Source organism: Leopardus geoffroyi, chromosome B1 (genome assembly GCF_018350155.1).
Source record: "Leopardus geoffroyi isolate Oge1 chromosome B1, O.geoffroyi_Oge1_pat1.0, whole genome shotgun sequence".
Classification (NCBI taxonomy): domain Eukaryota; kingdom Metazoa; phylum Chordata; class Mammalia; order Carnivora; family Felidae; genus Leopardus; species Leopardus geoffroyi.
In genome coordinates, this window is record NC_059327.1 from 101,783,245 (window position 1) to 101,806,318 (window position 23,074).

Sequence of the window (23,074 nt, forward strand, 5' to 3'; positions counted from 1 at the left end):
ACCACACAGAATTATTCTAATTGGCTAAAAACCAGGATATTATTAAAGAAGTAGGGAGCAGTGAATAAACTGAAAGAATGATTATGGTGGACTCCAAAAAGCAAAATCATGGATTTTCCTATGAACTCTGCAGACAACGTCACCATATTTGTCAATTCTCAAATATAGTAAAGTTTGGCAGTCTCAGAGCTTAGATATTCAAAATTTAATTTGAAAATGATATAAAACTGTACTGTAAATATTTTTCTATCAATGGAACAACTCAAAAAGAGTGGAGAGAAAAAACTTTAAAATCACTAAAATTTTGGAAAAGCACCCACAGATGTAGCTTAATTATCTTACCACGTCATCTATCCAAACAAATAACATTTTAGAAAGCTTCTACAATAGTGAATTTCCTCTATATTATAGTCAAAGTTCAAAGCAAAACTTTGACAAATACATTAATATATGTAGATAAAACTATAACTCCCAGGAAATACTTCATTTTAAACTTTTAAATGATAACACCAGCCTACTAGGATTAGCATACCTTTTTACCTCTACGATCATGTAACAAATAAAAATTATAGCTTCTATGAAAACAGAAAACAATCCATACTTAAAATACCGATAAAGAAAGGCAATTCAGGCTCAGCAGAATTTTAAAGAGAAACATGTTATTTCCAAAAACAAATCCTGTTTTGGTAGTAATGATGTTCCTTTAGTAGTACTAAAACTATTAAACTAAAGAAAATCAGATATTTTTGACATTTATTGTAACACAAGAAGTGACAGAATAAGTTGTATTTCAAGTCAATTTATAGGATGGTGTCAGGATCAAAAGATTTCTAAAGAGGAAATTCTCATGCTTCCTGTTTACTTAACAATATTCTTTTTCCCTTCTCACATCAAAGAACAATTCTCTTTATCTAGGAACCATCAATTAGAGCTCATTTTCAAAAAAATAAAAACTTGCATTTCAAAGTAACAGTGATTCTTCATTAACTGTTGTTACTGAAGCTTGACAACATTCATATCCAGTCCCCATCAATATTTTCAAAGTATTTGTACATATTTAATATACATATTGTACTCAAATTATTTTTCACAAGTTTCATCTAAGGCTTCCTTAAAATAGTGCTCAGTCATCTCACTTCACCTTATGTGCAAAATGAAATATATTTATCTAAAAGTACCAACCAACCAAGAAACTCTAACACAGATATAATTAAATGTCCTTCCCAACTCTATAGGTACTGCCTGAATACATGATCATCACCACTACATTTTTTTTTTTTATTAAAAAGTTTGGAATATTGTTTTCTAACCTTTATCGTGGCACAGATAAGAAAACAGCATTCCTGAACATGCGGGTAAATAATAGGCTGCTAAAGGTCAGAATTGACTGTCCTGGGCTCCAGCTGTCCCTGGCACCATGCAGATAGATCCCTCAAAGACTGAATATAATGAACCCTAAATTTCCATTCATAAGACATCTTTTCAACTAGATTTCAACTATTGTATTATTTCTCCTAATAACTGAGTTAGACTGAAGGTGAAGGGAACCTGACAAAATACAGGCCAGAGTTAAATATCTAAGAATTTCAACTTTGAAAATACCCTGACACAATCCCCTGTCATCTCATATTTTCCCTCTCAGTGAAACTGCTTCACTTCCACTTAATCCTATTTACTCACAGTTTATTTTCCCCATTTTGGCTTGAGCCATTTCATTCATAGCACTCAAAATTCCCTAGGGAGAGTTGATCTGACTCCAACTAGGCCAATTATCTGACCTGACTGCCAACTATTCCCTAAAACAAGTCATAAACGTCACATTAGCTGGCTCCACTAAAAATTCATGCACATTGATGAAGTCTCCCTCATCTTATAAGCAAACAAACAAACAAAAAACCAACCACAGCTATATTAGGCCCTCCATTAAGCTTCTAGAAAGAATGGAATTCAGTCACTGACTCCAAATCCGCATCTCTCATTTACTTAATTGTGGTCAATCCTTCCGCTACCAGCAAATTGTTATTACTTTACAGGATGGTGTTTTGTGTGGTCAAAGTACTACCCACATCAAATCATCTACAATAACTTGTTAAAATACAGATTTGGGGGCTTTTCCCAGAACTGCTCAATCAGAGTACCCTTCAGTGATGCCCCTTCTGAGCAATCAGTTTGGGGAAATGCTATTTTAGTCATCTGTAGACTCCTGGTTGCCAATTCAGCAGTATTTTTGTAGTTCTTATTCTCCTTGACCTGTAGAACACTTGAGAATGCTTATTCTGTTCTTTGAAATTCCTCTTTCTGCCGACCTTACTCTTCACCCACCTGTCAAACAACTCCAAATATTGCTTCCTCTTATTTTTCCTAATGCAAAATGTAAGTGTTCCTTGGGGATCTAGTCCTCGTATATTTTTTATACTCCTGAAAAAGAGGCAAACACCTTTTCTCACAATTTGAAAACTGCCTCTTTGAAAGTGATTCCTAGTTTTTTACCTTTACTCCAAAACTTTCTCCAAGTCTCTTACTGTATTTCTAATTGTTGAGTATCTCCACTTTATAATCTTATTACCACCTTAAAAATATGTCAAAGCTTCAAATATTTTCAGCCAAATCAGATTCCATTCAAGACTCTACTTACATTTATAGTACTTCCAGTTTCTAGCTCAAACCCATGGTATCATTTTCAACTTGTCTATCTCCTTTGTCATATATATTCTATTTTTTGGTCCTATTTCCCCACCATTGCTTGAATTTGTCTTCCCCTTAATAACCAGTCACAACCCTGACTGGAATCATTATTACTTATTAGGCTACTGTCATGGCCTCCTGACCTTTTAGGCTCTTCTATTCTGAACAACCTAAAAAACCTGCCACTACAATACACGTTATAATAGCAAAAGAATAGAAAACAACCCAAATGTTTATCCATATGTTTATGCAGGTATGTGATTGCATTGAAAATAAAGGATAAATGAAAAACCTAATAATTATATATATACATGTATATATATATATGTACATGTATATGTGTGTACACATCTATTATACTTATGTGTATTTATATAAAGACAGAGGGCATACACATGCACACACTCTCTCAGGAAGGAACAGGGATAAATGCTAGACGTTTCTGCATATACCATGTATTACAGATTTGTTATATTTTTATATAATAATTTTTTAAATCTCAATTTTAAATATCAAGAGCTAAATTAAATGAATAATTTGAAGTGTGTCATAGGCTGGAGGCACAACTCACATAAAGAAGTTCAAACTGGTTGTACATATCTGGTAGAATACGTCTGGGGGACAAAAACAATTTTAAATTGTTCTCAGCAATCAGGGGCACCTGGGTGGCTCAGTTGGTTAAGCGTCCAGCTTTGGCTCAGGTCATGATCTTGCAGTTCGTGGGTTCAAGCCCTGCATGGAGCTCTGTGCTGACAGCTCAGAGCCTGGAGCCTGCTTCATATTCTGTGTCTCCCTCTTTCTCCAACCCTCCCCTGCTTGTGCTCTCTCAAAAATAAATAACATCAAAAAAAATTGTTTTCAGCAATCATTCTATTGATGGTAGTGATGGTATTGTTATTCTGAGACTACTATGTATGAGTTGTAGAAAAAAGTGAATAAGAAGTTATATTGCTATCAGTAGGAATCAGGATTTTGGTGTGAGAGGAAGGAGATACAAATGTAAGATTTAAGAGGTTGATTAAAAAAACTCTGTGGACCTGAATTTGAACTAAAATAATCAATAGGAACGAATAAACATATTATTTTACCTTAAATTAATGTACATATTTCTAAGGTATTTTTCTCTGAAAAGACCTTGAGGGGAAAAAAACCTCAGTATTAATAGGTACCCTTAGCATCCAGATTATAATTTCTAACCACTTTCTACAAAAAGGAAATAGAGCTCTTTAAGAGAGAAATGGCCATTTCCAAGTATGGGGCAACAAATGCACAAGATGAGGCAAGAACATTCTGTTCTAAGAGAAGCTCACAAAGACTATTGGGATCATGATCAGAAGACAAAGGCACAAAAATGACAAGGTTCTCACATGAGACAAGGACACTGCTCATTACTTCTGTTCACATTGTACTAGGAAATTACAGCCAGTACAAAAAAGCAAGAAAAAGACATTTGAAGTTAAAGACTGGGACAGAAGAAATACATCTGTCATTATTCACATATGACACAACTGTGTATGAAGAAAATCCAAAAGCTCTAAACAATTAGAACTAATTTAGCAAGGGTACTGGATAGAAGGCCAACATAAAAAACAAAAAACAAAACAAAAAAAAACCAAACTAGTTTCATGTCTATATATCAGCAACAAATAGAAAATAAAATATACAAAATGATATTACTTAAAAGAGCATTAGAAATATCAATTAGAAGAAAACCACTGGGAGGTTTAGAATAGGCTTCTTTTTAAGAAATTTTTTTAAACACTTTTATTTAGGGGCGCCTGGGTGGCGCAGTCGGTTAAGCGTCCGACTTCAGCCAGGTCATGATCTCGCGATCCGTGAGTTTGAGCCCCGCGTCAGGCTCTGGGCTGATGGCTCAGAGCCTGGAGCCTGTTTCCGATTCTGTGTCTCCCTCTCTCTCTGCCCCTCCCCCGTTCATACTCTGTCTCTCTCTGTCCCAAAAATAAATAAACGTTGAAAAAAAAAAAATTAAAAAAAAAAAAAACACTTTTATTTATTTTTGAGAGACAGAGAGAGAGAGAGAGAGAGAGACACGCAAAGCATGAACGGGGGAGGGGCAGAGAGAGAGGGAGGCACAGCATCCGAAGCAGGCTCCAGGCTCTGAGCAGTCAGTACAGAGCCCAACGCGGGGCTCAAACCCATAAACCGTGAGATCATGACCTGAGCTGAAGTCGGACGCTCAACTGACTGAGCCTCCCAGGCACCCCTAGAATAGGCTTCTACTAACACAAGAGAATAATATCAATATGAATTTTAAGGACTGAAACCCAAATATGTAAATTCATAATGATAATGAAAAAAATTTCTCATTGGTGAACTTTAAAAAATGACAGGGAACCTGCTATTTGAAAAACATAAAGACAGAGAAATAATCCGGGCTTTGTTATCAAGTACACCCCAGGTAATCAGACCATTTATAAGCAAACATTTAATAACATTCCAGCTAATGAGAGAATGTGATTATCAAACTCTGCAACCCCTAACAAAATAAGGCAATGATCACTGACGCTAAGATCACAAAAATAAAAGAACCCAGACATTGTGTCTTGTGATGAAGTACTACTTCATATGTACTACTTCGTAAGTACTACTTATGAAGTATTGTTGCTAAAACAAAAAAACAAACAAAACAAAAAATGAACCTCTATTTGAAAGCCTCTAGATTTAACCATTGATTTCAGGAAATAAATAAGACAGAGGAACACATTAAATAACATCATGGAGATGTAAGCAGCAAAAATGAGATTATGGCAAACTCCACTAAAAACAGTTTCTTCAAGAACTAAATTAAAAGAAAAAAAAGTGAGAGAAAATCTATAGATTGATATTTAACACACAAATTCCAATATAATGTAATTTTGATCTTGATTCCAACAATCTATGTAACACTTATGAGATATTTAGAGAACTACTACTAATTTTTAAGGTGTTGCTAAATGGATTGTGGTTATACACATATGTGTGTATTAAAGAGTTCTCATATTTCACAGATGTGCATGAAAGTATTTTCAGATGAGAGAGAGAAACCAAGAAACAGCCTCTTACTAGAGAACAAACTGATGATTAAGGGGGGTGGGGGAGAAGGGAGTGGTTAAATAGATGATAAGGATTAAGGAATGCACTTGCTGTGATGAGAGCCAGGTGATATATGGAAGTGATGAATTCACTATGTTGTACACCTGAAACTAATATTACACTGTATGTTAACTGTAATTTAAAACTTAAAAAAAAAAGAAATAATATGTCTGGTATTTGTTCTAACATAATCCAGCTTGGGGAAGTATATATGAAAGAAGATTGCTATGTTTTAATAATTATTGAAGCTGGGTGATGGGTACATGGGAGTCACTTACTATTCTATTTTCGTATGTTTAGAAATTTCCATAGTAAGTGAACATAAAAATGTTGTGGATGGTGTCTTAATGTATGTCACATCCCTACACAAAACCCTTCAAGGGTTCCCTTCTGTCTACCCAAATCAGAACATCTGCTAGACTCAACTCTCAACTTTCCATCCAGTGTTCTATTCTCTAGGCGCAAACACTGTAACATTTCCCATCTAATCTTTGTTTTATTATTTCCAACTGGAATATATTCTCTCTTCCATTTCAGCCTTCTCACTTTTATCTATCCTTTAATGTTTATCTCAGATAACAGAACCTTAGAGCTATAAGAGGACTTAGATGCAACTAGTTTAGTAGTTTTTGAAGAATTTTTAAAATTGAAGTGTGTAAGTTTGGATTTAGAAGTCCGATTTTCTTCAAGCAAAGTATCTTATGTAATCATAACACAGAGTACATAAAAGAGGCAATAAGCATTGCTGCTTTTGATGTAGGGCAGTTTAGAGTCTTTTCGATCAAGCTTCTATCTCTGAACAAAGAATGACAATTACTGGTATCAACTGCAATCTTGAAAAGATATCTTTAGAATAGATAAAACAAATTTAAAAAAACCATTATCAACCTCATCAGAGATTATAAAGATCCAAGCTAGGAGGAACAGAGTGTGAGAACCAATAATGTTTAATTCATCTGTGACTGAAACTAAGAAATAGGTTGAACTATAGAACAAACTCACAATTTCACTAACGACAGATATCCTAACTCAGGTGGTAACTAAACTTTTCCTTTTGATCCAATCATATTATAAACAAATATAAATGTAAAGCTAAATAATCTTTGGTTCATTATCAGAAATCCCTACTTATCTAAATTACAAAGTATTAAATCACATTTGGATGGAATTACAGAACACTGGAAAATGGGCACTCTTTATTTAAAGTATTTATGATGACACTATTAATCAGAATAACTAACTTATGAAACTATTCTCTAACATGCTTAACATTTTTCTGCATGTATATGTGCAGTTTACATTCATAAACTTCTTTGATGTGAGGAATGATAGTTACTGATTTTTACTATTACACAAGCATGGTGATTAGCAAATATTAGGCACTCAAATGTTTGTTGAATTAATCAACAAATGAGCAAAGACTATTATTTGTATTCCTGTATCCTAATTTTTAATTGAAAAAGAAACAACAGGAGTGAAATACCAGGTCACAATGTTGAATATATTTGCTACATGGATAACTTTAAAACAAAAACTTAAAAGAAATAGAATTTTCTTTTAAACTATGAAAAGGGTAATGGCCTTATAATGCCTGTGAAAATAAATACAAAATGGCTGCATAATTAATCAGGTAGTAATTTTTCCAAAATTAAAAAAAAAGTTAAGAACCCCAATGCTTTCATGTAAATTATTATTTTCAAGCAATCTCTGGACATTGCTTTTGCAAAGACTCTGGTTTTGAAAGCTGAAATCCACCAAAAATTTTAAAATATTTTTACTAGTCAAAGACACCAAAAAAATAAAAGATTTTTAATATGACAATGGATTGCCTAAATCACATACTAAATTGCTCTATACAGGGAGATTTCACAATCCAGGAGCCATAGCCATGTTGCTGCAAGTAGGATTTCAACAAAGTTTTAGCTTCTTGATAGGATCCAGACATACACTATAGAAAGAAAAAAAATTGAATTATAGGATATAGGCAGAATTTGGCTTATGAAAAGTAAGTAGCCCTAATCTTGTTTCTTTGACATTTTAAAAACTACTGAAAATGTTTTTGCATTCCTATTTTTCTCGTTATTTTTGAAACTAAACATTTTCCTTTCCAACACTCCTTAAAGACATCTTTTAAACATTTTTTATTAAAATAATCATACTCATTACAGAAAACTTGAAAAGTAGAGAAAATACTAAAAAGAAAATAAAAACCACCTGTATTCCCCAAACGATAGATAACCACATTATTATTCTGGTTTATTTCTTTTAATTTTTTTATAAATGAACATATTGATGAACTTTTGAAAAAGCTTTACTGAAGTATAATTTACATACCATAAATGGAGTCACTGCAAGTATACAGTTATGATGATTTTTTGTAAATTTATACAGGCATGCAACCATCTTATGGTCCAGTGGTAAAACAATCCCATCATCTGCGAAAAGTTCCACTGTGCTCATTTGCAGTCAATCTGTATTCCCAGCGCCAGCCAACCATGAATCTATCTAGTTTGTATTTAAAGTTTTGGTTTTTCTAGAAATTTCATAAAACGTAATTAACACAATATGAACTCTTTTGTGTCACGCTTCTTTCAGTTACCATGTTTTCAGATTAATTCATGTTGTTTCATGTATTTACAGTTGGTTCTGTTTTATTGCTGATTAGGATTCCATAATATGGGTTTATCATATTGTATATGCATTCACAAGCTGATAAACATTTGAATGTTTCCAGTTTTTGCCTATCATGAATAATGCTGCTGTAAACATTTATGTACAAGTCTTATGTGGGTATAAGTTTTTGTTTCTCCTGGACAGATACTAGTGGAAGTGCTGGATCACATAGTTAACTATAGGTTTACCTTTGCAAGAAACAGTCAAAATGTTTTCCAATGTGACTGTACTATTTTACATTCTCATTGGCAGTGTAAGAGGTCTCCAGTTTCTCTGCAACAATACCTAGTATTTATTTTGTATTTTAGTGGATGTGCTACAGTATCAAACTGTGGTCTGATTTTGCATTTCCCTAATGACCAGTGAAGCTGAGCATCTTTTATCTGTGTACTAGGCTATATTCTTTGCTATATATGCACTGGGTTGGAATGCCAGGGTGGCTCAGTCAATTGGGCATCTGATTCTTGATTTCAGCTAGGTCATGATCCCAGGGTCATGGGATCAAGCCCCATGTTGGGCTCTGCACTGGGCATGGAGCCTGTGTAAGAGTCTCCCTCCTGGGGCGCTTGGGTGGCTCAGGTGGTTGAGCATCCACTTTTGGCTCAGGTCACTATCTCACAGTTTAGGTTTGTGAGCTTGAGCCCAGCATTATGCTGCTGTCAGCATGAAGGCCCCTTCAGATCCTCTGTACCCCTCTCTTTCTGCCCCTCCCCTACTTGCATGCAGTCTCTTTCAATAATAAACATTAAAAAAAAAAAAAAAGGGATCTCTCTCTCTCCCCCCCGTTCTGCCACTCTCCTCTGCTCGGTCTCTAAAAAATACCCCCCAAAATTAAAAAAAACAAAACAAAACTGGGTTGTTTGCCCTGTTAATACTAAGTTGTAAAGAGTTCATTGTGTATCACAGATCCAAGACCTTTCACCAGATGTATGATTTGCCAGTATTTTCTTCCACTGTATGGCTTGTGTTTTCATTTTCTTAATGATGACTTTTGAAAAGCAAGTTTTTAATTCTGGAGCCCAGAATTATGTCTTCTTTAATTACTCTCAGCAACATCATCATTCTCAGTGTACAGATCTTGCACTTACTTTGTTAAATTCACTGCTAAGTATATTTTGTATTATTTTAGATGAAACAGTTTTCCTAATTTTTTTCTAATATTTATTTATTTTTGAGAGACCAAGAGAGACAGAGTGTGAGCAGGGGAGGGAGACACAGAATCCAAAGCAGGCGTTAGGTGCTGAGCTGTCAACACAGAGCCCAATGTGGGGCTCAAACTCATGAACCGTGAGATCATGACCTGAGCCAAAGTTGGACGGACGCTTAACCACGCAGGCGCCCCAACAGTTCTTCCAATTTTAATTTTAGAGTGTTCATTCCTAGTACAAAAATACACAGCTTATTTTTCTACGCTGTCCTTATACTGTGTACTAAATTTACACATCATATAATTGTTTGTTTTGGTAGATTCCACAGGATATTTTACATACAAGATTATATCATTTACAAATAAGAACAGTTTTTCTTCTCCCTTCCAGTCTCGATGGGTTTTATTTCTTTTTCTTGACTTGCTGCACTTGCTAGGACCTACAGAATAATGTGGAACAGAAATGGTGACAGCAGACATTCTTGTTTTCTTCCATAATCTTGGGAAGGTAGGGAGAAAAGTATTCTTTCACCACTAAGCATGATGTCAATGGTAGGTTTTTCATTTGAGGAAGTTTACTTCTATTTCTTAGTGTTTCTATCATGAACATCAGCTGTTCATTTTGTCAAATACATATTGTACATCTTTTGAGGTAATTATGTGGGTTTTAAACATGAATCTATTCATATAATGTATTACATCAAATAATTTTCTGATACTAAATCAACCTTACATTCCTGGAATAAACCTCCTTTGTGATGGTGTGTAATCCTTTTTATGGGTTGCTGGATTTAGTCTGCCAATATCTTAATTCTGCATTTATGTTCCTAAGAGATACTGGTTTGTAGTCTTCATTTTTTGTGATGTTTTTATCCAATTTCAGTATCAGGGTTATAGTGACCTCATAAAAGGAGTTGGCGAGTGTTCTCTCCTCCATTTCATGAAAGAGTTTTTGTAGGATTTGTATTTTTCTTTCTTTTTTCTTTTTTTGCATATATGTTTGATAGAATTCACTCTGCTATTCTTTAGGGAAAGATTTGTTTTTAGTTTTTATCTTAATTCCAATTAATATACAGTGTTATATTAGTTTCAGGTGTACGATACAGCAATTCAACAATTCCATACATCACCAAGTGCTCATGGAGACAGGTGCACTCCCTAATCCCCACCACCTATTTAACCCATCCCTCACTCCAACCCCTTTGGTGACAATCAGTTTGTTCTCTATAAGAGTCTATTTCTTGGTTTGTCTCTCTTCTTAGGAAAACAATTTTAATAACTCAACTTCTTTAGTTCAATTTGGATATTCTCTTTAGTCAAGTTTTATAGTTTTTGTCTTTCTAGGAATGTGTTCATCTAATTTGTCTAATTTTTTGACAAAAGTTTGTTCATGATATTCCCTTACAATTATTTTAGCTCTTTGTGGTCTATAGTGATGACCTTTCTTTCATTACAAATTTTGATCACTTGTGTTCTCTCTTATTGGTTACTGTAAAGGATTATCAATGTCAATTTTTTTCAATGTACCAACATTTGATTTCAGAGTTTTTCTGTTTTTTTGTTTTCTATTTCTCTGATTTCCATACTATATTATTTCCTCCCTCCTACTTTTAATTTGCTCTTCTTCTAATTTCTCAAGGTGGAAGCTCAAATAACATTTTTTTTTTTTTACAATTCTCTTCCTTTCTAATGTAAGGGTTTAAACTATAAATTTCTAACCACTTCTTTGATTTATTTTTTTTTTAAATTTTTTTCAACGTTTATTTATTTTTGGGACAGAGTGAGACAGAGCATGAACGGGGGAGGGGCAGAGAGAGAGGGAGACACAGAATCGGAAACAGGCTCCAGGCTCTGAGCCATGAGCCCAGAGCCGGACGCGGGGCTCGAACTCACGGACCGCGAGATCGTGACCTGGCTGAAGTCGGACGCTTAACCGACTGCGCCACCCAGGCGCCCCTGATTTATATTCCATACACTTTATTATGTTGTATTTTCATTCAGTTCAAGATATTTAACTTGCCTTATAATTTCTTTGACTCCTGGATTATTCAGAAGTTGTTATAATTCTCAAATGTATAACTTCTAAGATTTCATTCCATTGTTGATCTCTAATTTAATTCCAAAGTGGTAAGAACATACTTTGCATGATTTTAATCCTTTTAAACTTATTGAGACTTGCTTTATTGCCTATACTAGATAATGTCCCATGTGTACTTAAAAGAACATATATTCTACCATTGTGTAGAGTGTTTTGTATAGGCCAGTTTGGTTGGCACTCTTATTTAAGCCTTCTACATAGTCTTATTTTTGTCTACTTGTTCTATCAACTGCTAAAGCAGTAATATTAAAATCTCCTACTATAATTGTAGAATTATCTATTTCACCTTTCAATACTGTCAGTTTTTGCTTATATATTTTGGAGTTCTGTTGTTACTAACACATACAATTGTTATATAATTATAAATGCATAGCTTTTATTTTTGAAGAATTATTTTGCTGTAATTCTATAGAATTCTTGGTTGCTAGGTGTTTCTTTCAGCACTTTTCACTGTATTTCACTGCATTCTGGTCTCCATTATTTCTTTTCTAACAGCTTTAAGATGTAATTCATGTATCATAAAACTCAGTCTTTTAAAGTGTATGTTTCAATGACTTTCAGTATATTCACAAAGTTGTACAAGCATTACCACAGATTCCAGAAATTTTTCATCACTCTAAAAAGGAATCCTATACCCATTAGTAGTCAATCCTTATTCTCTCCTCCCCACCAGCCCCTGGAAACCACTAATCCACTTTCTGTCTCTATGAATTTGACTATTTTCATATAAATGGAATCATATTATCTGTGGCCTTTGTGTCTGGCTTCTTTCATTTAATATCATGTTTTCAAGATTGATCCATGTTGCTTATGGATGATTAAAGAGATATGCCACATTTTGTTTATCCATTCATCAGCTGATGAACATTTGGGTTGTTTCCACCTTTTGTACATTATGAACACTGCTGCTATGAACATTCATATACACGTTTTTCTGTGAATATATGTTTTCAATTCTCTTACGCATATATCTAGGTGGGGAATTCCTGGGCTACATGCTAACTCTGTATTTAACTTTTTGAGGAACTGTTAAATTGTTTCCCAAAGGAGCTGCATTTTACATTCCTACCAGCAATGTGTGATGATTCCAATTTCTTCACATCCTTGCCAACACTTGCTAATTATTGTCTTTTTTACTACAGATATATCCTAGTATATGTAAAACAGCAAACCACTGTGGTTTTCATTTACATTTCCCTAGTGATTAATGATGCTAAACATCTTTTCATATTCTTATTGGCCATTCATTTATCTTCTTTATAGAAATGTCTATTTAAACTTTGGTCATTTTATAAAGGAGTCATGTATTATTGAGTTGCAAGGGTTCTTTGTATATTGTAGACACAAGTCCCTTACCAGGTATATAATTCACAAATACTTTCTGCTAGTATGTAGCTTGCCCTTTCATTTTCTTAATAATTCTTGAAATGCAAAAGTTATTATAATAAAGTCTAAAATACGAATTTTTTCTCTTATGGATATTTTTGGTAGATCTAAGAAACCTTTCTCTAACTTAAGAATACATATATTTTCTTCCATGTTTTCTCCTAAGAGTTTTGTAGTTTTAACTCTTACATAGATCATCCATTTTGAGTTAATTTTTGTATATAGTGTGAGGTAGAGGTCCAAGTTCATTCTTTTCCATGTAGATTTCAAGTTGTCCCAAGACTATTTGCCAAAAAGACGATTTTTTTTTCCCACTGAATTATCTTGGTGCTCTTGCTAAAAATCAACTGACCATAAATGCCAGGATTTATTTCTCAACTATCAATTATATCCTATTGATCTATATGTTACTCCTTATGCCAGTATTACAGTGTCTTGATTACTGTGACTTTCTGGTAAGCTTTGAAATCAGGAAGTGTGAACTATCAAACTCTATTCTTATTCAAGACTGTTCTGGTTATTTTTAGGTTGGCCTCCATTATTGCTAATGAGGAATCAGCCTTTAGATGTACTGCTCTTTGGTTGGCAACTTTTTTCTTTTGCGGTTTTCAAGATTTTGTCTTCGTCTTAAGCAGTCTGAATATGACATATCTAGATATAAATCTTTTTTAAAATTTTATTTTTAAAATTCCAATTACAGTGTTATATTAGTTTCAGGTGTGCAATATAGTGATTCAACAATTCTATACATTACTCAGTGTTCATCATTAGATAAATCTTAATCCCCTTACTTTTTCGACCCATCCCCACCCACCTTTTCTCTGGCAACCATTGGTTTGTTCTCTATATTTAAGAGTCTGTCTTTTTATTTTGTTCATTTGTCTTGCTTCATAAATTCCACATAGGAGTGAAATCATATGGTATTTGTCTTTCTCTGACTTATGGTTGGATTTAGAGGGCATGGATCTTTTAAAATAGTTTTTCCTTTCTTGGGAGTCTGCTGAGTTTCCTGGATCTGTTAATGTTTTTCATCCAGTTTGGGGATTTTTTCAGTAATTATTTCTTCAAATATTTTTCCCAGCCCTTTTTATTTCTTTCCCTCTGAGATTCCTAATACACATATGTTGGTGAGCTTAATATTTTTCCACAGATCTCTGATGCTGTTTTTCATTCTTCCATTTGTTTTCATTCTGTCTTTCAAAAAAACTTTCTATTATCTTCAAAGTTTATTGATTTTTATCTGTCATCTCAAATGTACTGTTGAGCCCATCTAAATAATTTTTCATTTATTACATATTATTTCAATTCTGGAATTTTCATTTGTTGCTTTATCATTTCTATTTCTCCACTGAGATTGCCTATTAATACACTTATATTTTCCATTAATTCCCCAAACATATTTATAATAGCTACTTTGAAGTTTGCTATACTCAACATTTGCTAAACTCAACAAAATCAGTTTCTATGGACTGTTATTTTTTCCTGAGTATAGGTTTCACTTTTGTGTTTTTTTTACATATCCCAGAACTTTTGGCTTAAACTTAAACTTTTTAAATAATATATTGTAGCAAATCTGGATATAGTTTTAGTTTTTCTAAAGTTTTTTTTTAAATTTACCTTTCTTAAATTGTAACATCTGTTTGCTCCATGGTGTGCAACTGCTGCTATCTCTCCCAAGTTTTTTTATTCTTATATTTGTGTTTTAGCCTGGCTTCTGAATGCTTACCTTCTATCTACATAGCTTAATGATAAACAAATGATTTCAGTTGATACTGCTCAAACACCTTAAACCTACAAGGCATCTACATTCTTCTGATCAATTTGTGTGTGTGTGTGTGTGTGTGTGTGTGTGTGTGTGTGTGAGAGAGAGAGAGAGAGAGAGAGAGAGAGAGAGAGATTGTGTCCACAGTTTCCCCCACCTTATCCATGGTTTTGCTTTCCCTGGTTTCAGTTACCCGTAGTTAACCGCGTTCCGGAAGCAGATGATCCTCCTTCTGAGGTATCAGGAGGTCAGTAGTAGCCTTCATGCTATGTCACAATGCCTACATCATTCACCTTACTTCATTTCATCACATAAGCATTTTATCATTTCCCAAGAAAAAGAAAGGTGAGTACAGCACAATAAAATACTTTGAGAAAGAGACCACACAACTTTTATTACAGTATATTATAATTGTTCTATTTAATATTATTGTTGTTAATCTCTTATTGTGCCTAATTTATAAAACACTTTATCACAGGTATGTATGTATAAGAAAACAACAGTATATATAGGGTTCAGTACTATCTGCCGTTTTAGGCATCCACTGGGGTTACTGGAAGTATCCCCCATGCATAAGGAGGGACTACTGAATTTAATGCCATAGCCAGTTCTCTTTTACACTTTCACTCTTTACTGGGTTCTCTGGGATCTTCCCTGCACAAGTGTAGTTTCTCATTCAGCCAAGGATATACGGAGAATTTATCTCAGCTCTTCTATGACTCTTTCATTTCCAAAGCCTACCTATTAAGTTACTAGTTGGTGCATCACTTGCCCCAACCAGGACTGCAATCTTGGGCCAGAAAAATTGTTGATTTTCCTCATCTGTTTGTTACTAGGTTTGTCACTTTTAGCTGAAAAAGCCTCAAATTTTCACCCCCTGCACCAAATCAAGTCCACTCTTAAGTAGCAAATCTACTACTTCCAGTGGCATCCTCCCTCTAGTAAAAACTATGGTTTTTGCCATTCAAACTAGCAGAGGGGAGGGAGAAAGAAGAGGAACAGCTCTGGGTGAAGGCACCACAAACTCCTGTTACTCTTATCCAAAGTTCTAGCAGTTTTTCAGGAATATACACTTTCTGCTGTTTTTCTGTCTTCGAATCCCAGAGTTGTGAAAGGTGGTTTTTTGAGAATTTTGTCCAGTTTCATACTTTCTTTTATAAAAATGATCTGCAATTTCTTCTTGCCACCAAACCCAAAAATTGTGTAGATAAGCCTTTATACTTAAAAATGTGTATACATACCCACAAATCTGTAGTTATTATAATTTGTTTCACAGGTGGGGATTTATAGTGTGAGCATTAAGATATTGGTGAAATTAAGGGACTTTCATACAATACTAGATTATTAACTGAATTAGGCCATCAGAAACAATCTGTATTTAATAACTTGATGTCATGGGTATGTCACATTATGATAACATGGTTCATGTCAGACTATTCCGAATGAAAAGAGCAGATTCAAAAACATCCAGTATGAACTTAATATTTTAAAATTTATGCAAATACACACACACACACACACACACACACACATATATATGCATGACACAGGTGACAAAAACTGAAATAATGTGCTTATAACATGCAATAGCTCTTAATCTTAGATTAAGAACATTATAATTTGAATAGTAGGAATGATTACAAGTAGTATTTTTCCTTTGTATTTAAAAAAATTGGCAAATTCTCTATACGTTACATTTGTAATACTAAAAACAGAATATTTTTAAAGAGAGAAAAAGGCTCTGTGAATCACCAACCTAATCAGGTCCAAGTCACATGCTGAAATTAAACCTATTTCACAACTTTGAAATAGGAAAATTAATTTATATGGGTATTTTAATGTATTATTGTAAAATACATAACCTCTAAAGTTAACACAGTTAACACCTACAGAAAAAAAATTCATTACCATTTTGTTTCTCTGGATATGAAAGCAGGTTTTGATTGATATCATCAAAGTATGTACCTACCAACTAAGGTCACTACTTTAAGTGGCAACACTCATTTACACATCCAATTTCTGGCATATTCATTTAAAAATGAATTTTACCAGTACATGGCAATACCTTATAGTCAGGTACTATTCAACCAACTTCTGCTGTGTATCATCATCATGAAATTACATTTTTGTTGTCTTAAATTTGATTTCTATAATCATTGTCATTCCTTGAAGGACTTACCTTTGCTGCATGGTATGTACTAGCTTCAAGTAAATCTTCTTTTTTAGCTTCTTTGGCAAGCAGGTTAAATCGACTTAACATTGCAGCCTTACAAAGCCGACTTGCCATTGACACACCACTTTTAAATGGGGAACTAAAGTAGGAAGGAATGAAACATTCATCATTATTCAAGGATATATGTTGACACTGTAGAGAGTAAAATCAACACAGAATCTACAAATATTTTTCTCAGTTATGTACAATGCAATTTACATGAAAATTGTTCTGAATATTTAATTACTTTCTGAAGCTTATTTCTTTTATTAAATTGCAGTTTTAGTTACTATAGTGTTGCATTAAAAATTAAAGAAGATGGACATTGGAGCATTTTATTGTTTGAAGAAAAATTAATCTATTTTGATCCAAATTAAAACAACGGTTTTACCAGAATTGACTGGAAAAAAGCAGAGAAATATTTTCTGGAACTGATGAAAATGTCCTGAACTTTGGAGTGATGGTTACACAGGTATATACATATATCAAAAATCATGAAACTGTGCAGTGCATTTCACTGTATGTAAATTTAACTCACTAAAAAGTAAAATATCTACACCCCTTCTCATGACCTCCCATATTTGCATACGTGCATGTAGATATATTTTTTGTTTCTAATAAAAGCGGGTCCACAGACTATGAAAGTTTTTGCTATTGTAACTCTCTCTTCGTTGTATCTTCTCACATTAGCTGTTCTTGTGATTACAAAAATTGCCCAAATCCTTTCTTCCTCCCTGTGTTCATGCTCTTTATAATGGGACTTTTCAAATTCTCCTCTCAATAACTGTGGTTAATTTCTCCTCCCCTTGAATTTGGTCTAGCTTTGTGACTTATTTTGGTGAACAGAATAGATGATGTGTCAGTTCTGAGCCTGGGCCTCATAGGTTTGTGTTCTCATTCTCTAGGGAATCCTCTGCCAAATGAGCCAGCTGGGACTAATCTACAAGAGGTTGAGATAACACATGGACGAGAGTCCTGTCATCCCTCTAAGATCAGCCAAATTGACTTTCAATTGACCTAGAGCTAACTCCAGACGAATGAGGGAGTCTAACCAAATCCAGCTCAGGTGACCTAAAAACTTGTGAGCAGTAATAAATGGTTATTTTAAGTTTTGAGGTAGTTTTAACCATGTTTTGAGGTAGTTTATATACAGCAATAGTTAACGTACCCTCTGGTGTATGAAATCTATTGTGTGATATCTTTATTAATATTTTCACCAAGATAACCTTTTGTTGTAGTTTTTTCCAATGGTTCTTCAGCTTTTCAGGTATAAATGATACCATATGCAAATAAAGGTAATCTTACCTCCTTCTTTTCAATATTTTATAGCCTCTCACTTCTTTCTCTTGTCCAAATGCTTTCAGTAAAAGATTACATAGCAGTAACAGTAAACAATAATGTCTTGTTCTGGATGTTAGTGGAAATGCTTCTGAGATTTCCTCATCAATCATGATGATACTTCTAATAAAGTATCTAATTAAAGTATCTAATTAGATACTTCTAATAAAGTATCTAATAAAGACACATTTTACCTTTAACAAAAGTATCAAAATATTCCTTTTTTATTATCTTTATCTAGATAGTTGAATATCTGTATTATGTGTCTTCTTAGAATTTATAGAGAGGAATATGTGGGGTATTTCCCTAGATCAATCAATATGACAAATTATTTTAATAAGAGTTTCTAATGTGGTATTATTTCTATTATGTTAGCACCATCCTCAAATTCCTAGAAAAAATACCAATTGGTATTGCTGTATAAAATATATATATATTTTTAATATACTACTACATTCTGCTTCCTAATATTTTATTCATAAATTTTGCTCAGATATAAAAGAAAGTTTAGCCTGTAACTTTTGTGAGGGGAGGGCATCAATCTTCTATCCTATTTAAGTACAGTGGTATACCTGCTTCATAAAAAGATTTTGAAGTTTTCTTTCTTTAGATAGCACTGGAAATTTCTACTATTTAAGATTTAAAAAATTCCTCTGAACCACCGCAGAATGGTGCCTTCTTTGAGAACAGTTAGGGCATCTTCTTGATAACTTTTATTATGAAAACAGTGTTTAGATTTTTCCCTCTTCTATACCAGTTATAGAAATAATTTTTTCCTAGAAATGTATGCATTTCACAAGATTTTCAAATATATTTACCTGGTTGACCAAAGAAGTTTTTTAGGATTCTTTCAATCTTCTATTTTTGTTAATTACTCCCTTTTTGTTAAATGAGATTAATCAATGACATTTACCAGAATCAGCTTTTTATGATTACTTACAACTTGTTTGTGCTCTAGCTCTTTAATTTTCATTTCTTTTATTGATTTTTTTCATTCTGCTTGATTTCCATTATTTGTTGATATAAGCATTTAAAGTACTGATTTTCTATTCAGCTTTGCTTTAGCTATATCCTACAAGTTCTTACATGAAATGCTTTCAATATCCTTGTTTTCTAAATATTCTGAAGTTTCATTTTACATTTCCTCTTTGAGCCAAAAGTTAAGAGTATTTTTCCCAATAAATTTCTAGTATCCTGATTTTAGTATTTATAGATTTACTATATTACAAATACTATCTACACATTGCTTCTTTTAAGAATTTGAAATTTTCTTTGTGGCCTAACATAGGATGAATTTTTTTCAATATTCTACAGGTTCTTGAAAAGTAGGTATATTTTACATTTTTATGGTGCAAAGTTTCGTAAGTTAGGCAAATCTACCTTTTTGTTATTAAAAACCACTGTATCCTTGCTTATTGTCTATTTGCTAATGAAAGAGGCCAATTATGGTCTCAACTAGTGGGGGATCTTAATTTTTCCTCCTTTTCTGTAACTTCTGCTATATGAACCTTGATACTATGTTATTTGTTGCATAGATATCCATTAACTGTTTTTGTCTTCCTTGTAAATTATACCTTTCAATGATAAAGTATCCTTTGCCTTACGTAATGCTTTGAGGCTGAACTATACTTTGTCTAATATTTAGATCACATCTGCTCTCTCCATTTGTAATCACCTGGCAAGGATTTAGCTACAATAAAAGAATTAGGCTCATTTTATATTTATTGATTTTAGTCTTGCGTTATTTTCTGTTTTCAGTAAAAGATTTTTAAATGTCTTTTATCAAAGATTTGTTTTGTTTTTATGTGTATAGTTTGTTCATAATTAACAGTGATATTACTTTTTGATGATGCAAAGCAATAGTTTAATTCACATTAGTTGAAGTAATCAACAGAATGCTTGACTGAGTTCATACCAAGAAATATTTGCATGTGGTCTTGATTTAAATCCATCTTTCACAAAGAAAGCAAGATTAAGCATTTAAACTTTTAACATTATTCATTATTTCATTATAAACCTATGGTCACACGAAAAGAAGGGTTTTAGCTTTGCTTGATAATCAGTGGCAGGGGATGTTACAAAGAAATGTCTAAAGGCATAGTGTCTAAAGACAAGGGCTTTGGAAATACAATGTCCAGATCAGAGTCCCAGCTGTGTCACTTACTATTTGGATGACTTTAAACAAGATATTTAACCTACTTGATAGTTTACCTGTAAAAGAGCAACAATACAACCTAATCTACAGGGTTATTACAAGAAGGTAGTATAACATAGTACGTTAGTTCTCACATTTAAGTGTAAGTAAGTAATAGGGGCGCCTGAGTGGCTCAGTCAGTTCAGCATCCGACTTCAGTTCAGGTCATGATCTTGTGGTTCGTGAATTCAAGCCCCGTGTAGGGCTCTATGTGGACAAGCTCAGAGCCTGGAGCCTACTTTGGATTCTGTGTCTCCCTCTCTCTCTCTGCTCTCCCTGGCTCATGCTCTGTCTCTCTTGCTCTCAAAAATAAAAAGTAAAAAAATAAAAAATATACAGATTCTTGAGCCTTAGATCCAGAAATTCAGCTTCAGTAAGAGAAAATGAATTTTTAATACAGACACATTATATGATTCCAGTGCTAATTAAAATCATGAAATGAGGTGTGCCTGGGTGGCTCAGTTGGTTAAGCATCTGACTTCAGCTTAGATCATGATCTCACAATTCATGAGTTTGAGCCTTGGGTTGGGCTCTATGCCAGCAGCTCAGAGCCTGGAGCCTGCTTCGGATTCAGTGTCTCCCTCTCTCTCTGCCGCTCTCCCGCTCATGCTGTCTCTCAAAAATGAATAAATGTTTAAAAAAAATTTAAGTATTTAAAATCATGAAATGATACTTAGAAAAATATAGGTTCTGGAGACTGATTTTGAATGCTGGCTCCATTCAACTTACTATGTAACTTCAGTAAGTTATAGAACTTCTCCAGGTCTGTTTTCTCATCAGAAAAAAAAAATGTTTTTTTTTCTCCTTAAATTAGTATAGTCACACTCAATGATAACACACTCATTATTGTTCATAATTTAAAATTTTTTACCTAAAAAAGTTACAGTAATTTTAAAAACTGTATTAAAATGTGTTATTTTGCTTATATGTGCTTTTGGGAGGGACTTTGTTTTTATTATAGCATAGACAGAGGGAGATTTACTGTGAAGCTTAACTTCTGGGCCCCTTACACTTGCACTTCTAAATACAGCTGATCCTTGAACAACACAGGTTTAAACTGTATGTACAGTTTTTCTTTTTATGTACAGATTTATGTACAGATGTTCTTTTCTAATAAATACAGTATTTTCTCTTACAATTTTTTTTTCATTTTTATTTAAATTCCAGTTAGTTGACACAGTGTAATATTAGTTTTAGGTATACAATTTAGTGATTCATCACTTACATATAATACCCGGTACTCATCACAAGTGCCCTGCTTAATATGCGGTTTTAAAAGAAATTAGAAATGCTAACCTTTCAGTGATCTTTCCACTTAGGCCATCCACAATCTCCAAAGAAACGTCCCCCTGTGCCCAATTCAGACTCAGGGATTTATATTCCAAGTTTGTTTGAAGTGGATATGCAGAAGGTACTAAACTAACATGAGGTCTGTTGACCAAGTAAAACATTGGAAGTTTTGAAGTCAGTGCATCATCAACACGTTGCTTTATAGCAATTTCTAAACCTCTAGTATCGCTGCAATTCCCATTGCCTAAAAAGTAAAAACAAAACACTCAGAAGAAGTTCAATATTAAAAGACTATACACCAAAGAAAAATTGGAAAGAGTCTAAAGTCTATCTTTTATCTTGCTACTTTTCCTTTCCTACTTCTCTCTTAGCACCTATTTCCATATTCTTTACCAGAATTAGGACAAGGTATCAAGGTCATGATTTCTATTCAAAAAAGAATCTACAGAAAATACAGAAAGTAAAAAAAATTGAAATTCCAGTGAAGAGCCAGAACTGACCCAGAAAAAAAAAAACAAAAAACAAGCAAGCAAACAAAGAAAACAATCCCAGTACTTTATACAGGTTTCTGCCAAAGACAATTGACTCGTCTTGATTTCTCAGATGACAGCATGAAACCAACACCTAACACATGAGATAAATGTGGCTGAGAAATAGTTGGTGAGAGTAAGTTACTTTTCTATATCTAAGGACCACAAATTACAACTATTCTAGTACTGTAATAGTCCAGTTTCACAAGACAATGTGATTTAAAGAATGGCCATTTCTGGTTAAAATTTTGACCAATATCAAAACTTTAGAGTTCTTGGTTAAAATAACTGTTCAAAGAGAGCTCAAAGAGATGCAATGTCATTAGTAAGGTATAAAATAATGGGCTGCAAACTTAAAACAGAAGTTAAACAAGTCATTCCTATTTAAAAATTAAGAATTCTAAAGTAGATCTCTTTTCTCCTTAGAGGGTCGGAGGTTCTCACAAGAGAAATTTTATAAACTACTAGATAATACTGCAGAAAAAAGTTGTTTCCGTATCACTGAAATTGTTGAGATGGATGGCTACTTGGTCTTACACTCATTAGGACTACTTGGAAACTAGAAAATGATGTAAAGAGAGCATGAGTTGCTTTTGTCACCCTTTTTCTAAGCACTCCTTTGTGTGTGTGTGTGTGTGTGTGTGTGTGTGTGTGTGTGTTTCATTT

At 33.6% G+C, this 23,074-nt stretch overlaps 1 protein-coding gene across 4 annotated transcripts in view; it reads right to left on the minus strand.

Annotated features, from left to right (window-relative positions):
• Positions 1–23,074, minus strand: part of ADAD1 (adenosine deaminase domain containing 1) — a 103,709-nt gene that overhangs the window by 46,421 nt on the left and 34,214 nt on the right. For 2 of the 4 annotated variants that reach the window (XM_045468364.1, XM_045468373.1), the window contains exons 10-12: positions 21,885–22,122; positions 17,024–17,156; positions 7,621–7,726 (exon numbers count right to left, since the gene is read on the minus strand). In XM_045468364.1, the coding sequence (XP_045324320.1) occupies positions 7,621–7,726; positions 17,024–17,156; positions 21,885–22,122 (477 nt within the window). Of the gene's footprint in view, positions 1–7,612; positions 7,727–17,023; positions 17,157–21,884; positions 22,123–23,074 lie in introns of those variants that run through there. The other 2 variants (XM_045468381.1, XM_045468387.1) reach the window with 2 other exon arrangements.